Raw genomic sequence first — 6,863 nt, 5'->3', positions numbered from 1 at the left:
TTAGTATTTTTTATTTACTAAAATTTTAAATTATAATAAAAAAAAATTTAATATAATATAAAATTTTTTAAAAATATAAAAATAAATATAATAAATCATAAATAATTTATTATTTAATTTTAAAAAACCTAAGGCCTTGGAATACATATCACTTTTATTGTAGATAACTAGTTACTCCTCTTCTATATTTAATTGGTAAGTTTATTGAGCTTATGGTTCTCGCAGATGTTGATCTTTTCATTTCAGAACTAGCTGTTGCAAAGGCCTCATGGGGATTTGTGGTCACGCACTTATTAGCTCCAAAGCACGATAAGTGTTGTAACAAAAGTTGATCACGATCTCAAGGAAACCGACTTAATACACTACTCTTCACAATTATATTCGATATTGTACCCTAGAAGAGCAATAGAGAGAGAAAAAAAAGATTGTAGAGAGTTCTATTGATGAATCTGTCATTCATATCACGTGATATATAGTAATTTGTAAAAATCTTCTAATCAAGATTTTCTTATTATGTACCATCATTACTTTCTATATAACAAATCAAATCTATTTATTATTATTATTTTTTATTCTTTTAAAGGAATAATCTAAGTGTTCAACTTATATATAGTACCTCCTATGATGTATAGAGAGTGACTATTTAAAATATTTTTTTGTTTTAATAAATAATAATATATACTATTTTTAAATTTATTTTAAAAATATATGTTAAGAATAAGATTGGACATGTTGACACGTAATACTATTTAGATATGTCCAAACATGTTTAGAAAAAAAATTTATTTTTTATGACATACTTAAATACGACAGGCACACGTATCAAACGAGTCTCGATAAATATTATGTCTAAAATGTATTCAACACACAGACATAATAACTCAACAAAGTATTCATTTTTTATAGGACACCTCAATTACAATTACAAACTTTGTGAATATGAGATATACCTTAAGTTTTATTTGATAAATAATGTCACTACCATCATGTGATTATTAAACCAACCCTAATTCCAAATTTCTGAAGTCAAACCCTAAAATGTTCAAGAGAAGTGGTTCCATCAAGGCCTTTGGCATTATAGTATTTTACATATTCCTCAATCGTGATTTCTCTATATTTTGCAGGAGTGTCTTCTGATAACAATTCTTTTATAGGGCCATAAAGTTTTGACGATGATTTGACACCTGAGCAGAAAAAACTTGCAACAGATATTCTTGGACCAATAAAATTTGCCAGCACTCTGTGTTGAACACTATTGAATTTATCATTTGTTATAAGCTGCATTTCAAGAAAAAGAAAAAAACATTGTAGAATTATGGATTTTCAAATGGGCATGTGTTAGACAAAATATAATTTTTATAAGAAAATTATAAAAAAAAATAATTAGTTATTTGGTAATGTTCCTATATATAATATTTATATCTATTTTAAATTAAATTAGATCATTTGATAGTTGGTTATTTATTTAAAATTTGAAATTAACAGCAAGTAAGAAGTGCGGGAACAGCTACAAGAAATTCAAATTTTCTGCAAGTGGTGTACAAAGAGTAACTGCCCATTGAGATTAGGCTAGTCTATAAATAGAGTTTTAGGAACACGTTGTAATCAGTTCAGTTCTTCTTGGAAAACACTTAGAGACCCAAAACGCTCTCAGCCCCTTGGCATCACAGAGTAAAATTGGGAATCTTAAGTAATTCCTCTGAACTCAAACACTTGTACTTTGCTTTCTTTCAGTTTTTATAAATAAAATTTCTTTACTTTTACGTCTTTTTCTCTTTTACGTTCATGTTTCTTCTTTCATCTTCTTTTTAATTTCCTGTTTGTTTTAATTTCTGCATCTTTATCAAAATCCATATGGCATGTCAAATGTACCTGTTTCTGGGGTGTCAGGTTCACACGTATCACAACAAAATTTTTCACATGCTATTAATACAGGAAATAACGGTGCATCTAATTCTACTACGTCCACTGTCACTAGGGTAGAAAATTCCAGACCTGTATTTCTTGACATGTCAAGAGCAATGCCTGTTAATCAACCTAGTCAAACTGTGGGATCTTTAGCAAATATTAGGCAGCAGATGGATGAAAGCCACCATGATCTAGTAAACATGTTAACTCATCAAATGGTGACAGTTTTAAATCCTCTTCTAGAAAACACAAACACTAGAATTGAACAATTAAATAGGCAAGTCAATAGGATTGCTACTGTGGTGAATTTAGATGAAAATGATAACTTGGGTTTAAGATTTGATAATGTCAATCAGAACGGTGGAGTAATTCCTAATTATGATGTTCATATGCCTAGACAGGGTCAAAATGCTGATGATATGTTAGAAAGACTTAGACAAAATAACTTAGGGGGGCATTATAATCTAGCAAGAAATGTTGAACAAGTTTTAAACCGTTTGGGATTTAATGTTGGTTGCTTGAATAGGCCATATTTTGTGTCTGCTTTTCCTGAGTGTGTCCAACAAGCAGAGCTCCCAAGGGGTTGGAAAATTCCAAAATCCCTTACAAAATTTTCTGGAGAAGAAAATGAATCTACAGTAGAGCATATTGCTCGATATACGGTTGAAATTGGGGAAGCAGCTTCTAATGAATATCTCAAGATGAGATACTTTCCTTCTTCTTTAACAAAAAATGCATTTACATGGTTCTCTAACTTGAGACCAAATTCTATTCATTCTTGGGCGCAGTTGGAGAGAAATTTTCATGATCAGTTTTTCCGAGGTGAATTGAAAGTTAGTCTTACGGATTTATTCTCTGTCAAACGTGCAGAAGGAGAATCCATTGATACCTATTTGGCGCGGTTTAGAAACATGAGGAATAAATGTTTTACTCCGATTCCAGAATTTGAAGTTGTCAAAATAGCTACTAATGGGCTAGAATTCGGAGTTAGGAAGAAACTTGTTAATCAACATACTTTAGATCTTTCCCAATTAGCTGAGAGAATAAGACAGATAGAACAAATTAAGAAAGAAAAAGAAATTTTTAAAAGGGATTCAAAAAAGGTTGCATATGTTGATTGTTTTTTCGATAGTAGTGATTCAGATGAAAAAGAGATTTATATTGCCGAATTACGTGGGGGTCCTCCTTATGTATGCAAATCTTTGAAGCCGGTTAAAGGAAAGGAAAAAGTTTCTTCTTATAATAAATGGGTCCAGAATGTGAGAAATGTGCAGAATCAACCTACTGCTTTTGCAAGAGGAAAAAACAAATGGGTGAAGCCTAGACCTTTCAAGCCTAGGTACTATGAGTCTCAGTTATGGAACATGAACCATGCACGAGACGGAGGTAGTATATATATTCCAAAAAATGCGCCTATTCCCTCTAAGCCAATTTATTCTTGTTATAGTCCTAACATGCAGCAGGTTCCTAATTATTCTCCTTGGCCAAATTGTCAAAACATTCCCAAATATTCTCCTTTTACAACTTTTGAGCAGAAAGAGAATATGCCTGAGTATGTTCCTTTGGATCCATACCAGGGACATGGAGTAGATTTTCCTCTTTTGCCAACCATGGCCAAGTCTGTAGAAACAGGCAATTCTTCTAATCACCCTAAGTGCAATAAAAATGTCAAGAAGAATCTTGTTGGGAGGAGGGTGATGGTTGAAAACAAGGGAGAAAAGGATGAAGATTTAATTACTGATAATTTTGACACTGATTTTGATGACAGCTTAGAAGCAATATTTGGTGTTAAGCAACCTATAGCTGTGGTGTCAATACTGCCTGAGGAGTATAGTCAAGTCCAGGAAGTAGAGTCATTAAAAGATGATTGTTATGATGTCTTTCCTGGAAGCGAATGTTTATTGCTAGACGACAATATGTGTGGTGGAGGATTATTTGAGAAGCCTACTGAAAATGATAAGGAACACTTGCGTCCACTGCATATCAAGGCTCGTGTTGACGGAAGGATAGTCAATAAGATTTTGGTTGACGGGGGAGCTGCTGTTAATCTCATGCCTGAAAGAATGATGGGAAGGCTTGGAAAGACTGAAAAAGATCTTATTAAAAGTAGCATTGGGGTGACAGATTTTAATGGAAAGACTTCTTCTGTTAGAGGTGTGGTTCTGCTGTCAATTGAGATTGGTTCTGTCAATAGGCCAACTCTATTTGTGGTGGTTCCTTCAAAGGCTGGTTTTAACTTGCTTTTGGGACGAGATTGGATTCATGGAATGAGTGCTATTCCATCAACTTTACATCAAAAATTGATTTTCTGGAATGAAGATGGAGGAGTGGAAGAAGTTCTTGCTAATAATAGTACATGTTACTATGATGAGATGCATATGGAGTTCAGGATGTATAATCTTGGAGTCAAGCCACTGACAGTTGACACCAAGGCATTTAATCCTAAAAGTATTGAGATGTGTAAAATACATATGAATGGTTTTATTTAAAAAAAAAATGCATCAAGTTTAAGATCTTGGACAAAAATAATCTCTCATTGACATTTGGGTATGTACTTCATAAATACAAAAGCCTAATTGACTTAGAAATTCTGTTGAGTCTCTTAGCGCTTGGAGTCAAAACTATTAGAATGTTAGTGTGGAGATTTTATAGGATTAGAAATTTTATCAAATTTAATTGACACCTGGAGTTTAACATATGAAAGAAACGACTTCACGAAGTTAAGAAAAATTAACAGCAAGTAAGAAGTGCGGGAACAGCTACAAGAAATTCTAATTTCCTGCAAGTGGTGTACAAAGAGTAACTGCCCATTGAGATTAGGTTAGTCTATAAATAGAGTTTTAGGAACACGTTGTAATCAGTTCAGTTCTTCTTGGAAAACACTTAGAGACCCAAAACGCTCTCAGCCCCTTGGCATCACAGAGTAAAATTGGGAATCTTAAGTAATTCCTCTGAACTCAAACACTTGTACTTTGCTTTCTTTCAGTTTTTATTAATAAAATTTCTTTACTTTTACGTCTTTTTCTCTTTTACGTTCATGTTTCTTCTTTCATCTTCTTTTTAATTTTCTGTTTGTTTTAATTTCTGCATTTTACTTTGCCTCCGGCACCTTGTATGTTTTCCTTTTTATCTTTAATTTTACTTTTGAAACTACAATTGAGACTTTGAGACACCCACAAAAGGAGTCGTTTCCGCTCCTTGAATTAAGATTGTGAAACAAAACTCGAAAATTGTTGATTTATTTGTTGTTAACAATAGAACAAAAATTTGAGTAAAACAGCATGTTTATGGTATGGAGGATGGCATAAAGCATCCACACTAATAAATCTTGTGTGTGCAACTCCATTGTTGGCATGTTATAGAAAATACATTTAGACAGATTCAGGTGATGGAACAAGTAGCCTGATAGCAACAATGGCTTCGTTATAGGTTTGTCTCATTTAAGGATGATTACAATGTTAATGAGATCTAGCTAATACAATTGTTAGTTTAATTTATTTTTGGCAAATGGGCTTAATGGGCAACTTGTAATATTTGGGCATAGTAGATTTTAATGGTTTTTTTCAATACCACTAAGTAAATTATACTTTTTTTTTATCAAACTTAGAGCCCCTCAGATCAATTTAACATATACGATTAAGAGCCCCTCTTTTTTGTTTTTTTGTTTTTGTTTTTTTTTTTCATTAATCGCATGGTGTATGTTGCATTGTAACATAATATACGATACTTTTAAACTTAGTATGAAAATTTAGTAGGAGCAATTATAAATTGGAATATTAGTGCTAGCCATTCTACATTAGATAAAGTATTATTAGTATGTATTAGTTAACCAATTAATTCTTTTTTTCCCTCAAAAATACCTCAGTTATCAATGAAACTATAGATATAGAAAGCATTCACATTAGGTTTTAAAAAAGAATAAGAAAAAGTTACCTGCAGAAGATCACCAATATTGACAACTAGAGCCCCTGATAGCGGCGGTATATCGATCCACTTATCTTGATGAAGTACTTGAAGGCCGCCGATATGGTCTTGGAGAAGCACTGTGATAAAGTTGTTATCGGAATGCTTAGTGATTCCCAAAGTTAGTTCTGGTTCAGGACATGCAGGATAGTAATGGCAAAGTGAAATAAGTCCATCAGTGCAACCTATGTCTCTTAAATAGTTTGGATGCAAACCAAGACCTTCTGATAGTAATTCAAAGAGTGCAATCCCTAGTTTCATAACATGGTTCCCATATTTGAGAAGGATATCCCTACAAGAAGTTGCAAATTAGTATAAGCAAGTATCTCATCTAATAAAAAATCCAGGGTTTAAGTTTGTGTCTTTGTTCATTGTGCATCGTAACTATGTTTATTTGCATTGGTTTTTATTGCATTTTTTTAGAATAGTGTTAGGAAACTAATTTTTTTTCAGCCAACATCAGTCAACTTTATAAAATTATTTTGTTTATACTAATTTCTAAATCATAAATTCTTAACTCTAAATACTAACTTATAAACCTAAACCCTAAAATAGGTTAATGTTAACTAATCTAAAAATTGATTCCGTATATATATATATTTTTAAATACTTTATTCTCTTAAACTCGATCCATAATTCATGTAAAATAATTGGAGTCAAAATTTATACCCTATTCTTCTTAATTTGGGAGAGAGGTTTGATTGGCACTAGATATCCTTGTTATTAGTGTTAATTGGCTCAATCACAAGTAAAATGACCAAATAAAAGTGAAGCTGTCAAATTAAATATTTTGACCGAAATTATGACCACTTGTAATTAGTTGATATAAAATCTCTTTTCTCTTTTGTAAAATATAAGGCTAATAAATAGTCAAACACTCCCAATAAACAAAATTAAAACATTAAGATTATGTTTGATTTATATTTATATTTTTATTTTTAGAAATTTTTATTTCAAAATTTTGAAAAAAAAAAATTTATTATTTCAATTAT

General features: G+C 31.7%; 1 protein-coding gene across 1 annotated transcript in view; it reads right to left on the bottom strand.

The window, feature by feature from the left end:
- Nucleotides 861–6,863, bottom strand: part of LOC107612289 (1-aminocyclopropane-1-carboxylate oxidase homolog 12-like) — a 7,055-nt gene continuing 1,052 nt past the window's right edge. The window contains exons 2-3 of the mRNA XM_016314071.2: nt 5,842–6,163; nt 861–1,278 (exon numbers count right to left, since the gene is read on the bottom strand). Coding sequence (XP_016169557.1) covers nt 1,027–1,278; nt 5,842–6,163 — 574 coding nt within the window. The 3' untranslated portion in view covers nt 861–1,026. The remainder of the gene's footprint in view (nt 1,279–5,841; nt 6,164–6,863) is intronic.

This window comes from Arachis ipaensis, chromosome B08 (assembly GCF_000816755.2).
Source record: "Arachis ipaensis cultivar K30076 chromosome B08, Araip1.1, whole genome shotgun sequence".
NCBI classification, from domain to species: domain Eukaryota; kingdom Viridiplantae; phylum Streptophyta; class Magnoliopsida; order Fabales; family Fabaceae; genus Arachis; species Arachis ipaensis.
The sequence above is the reverse complement of the archived record's forward strand: the minus strand, read 5'-3'. Positions and strand labels throughout refer to the sequence as shown.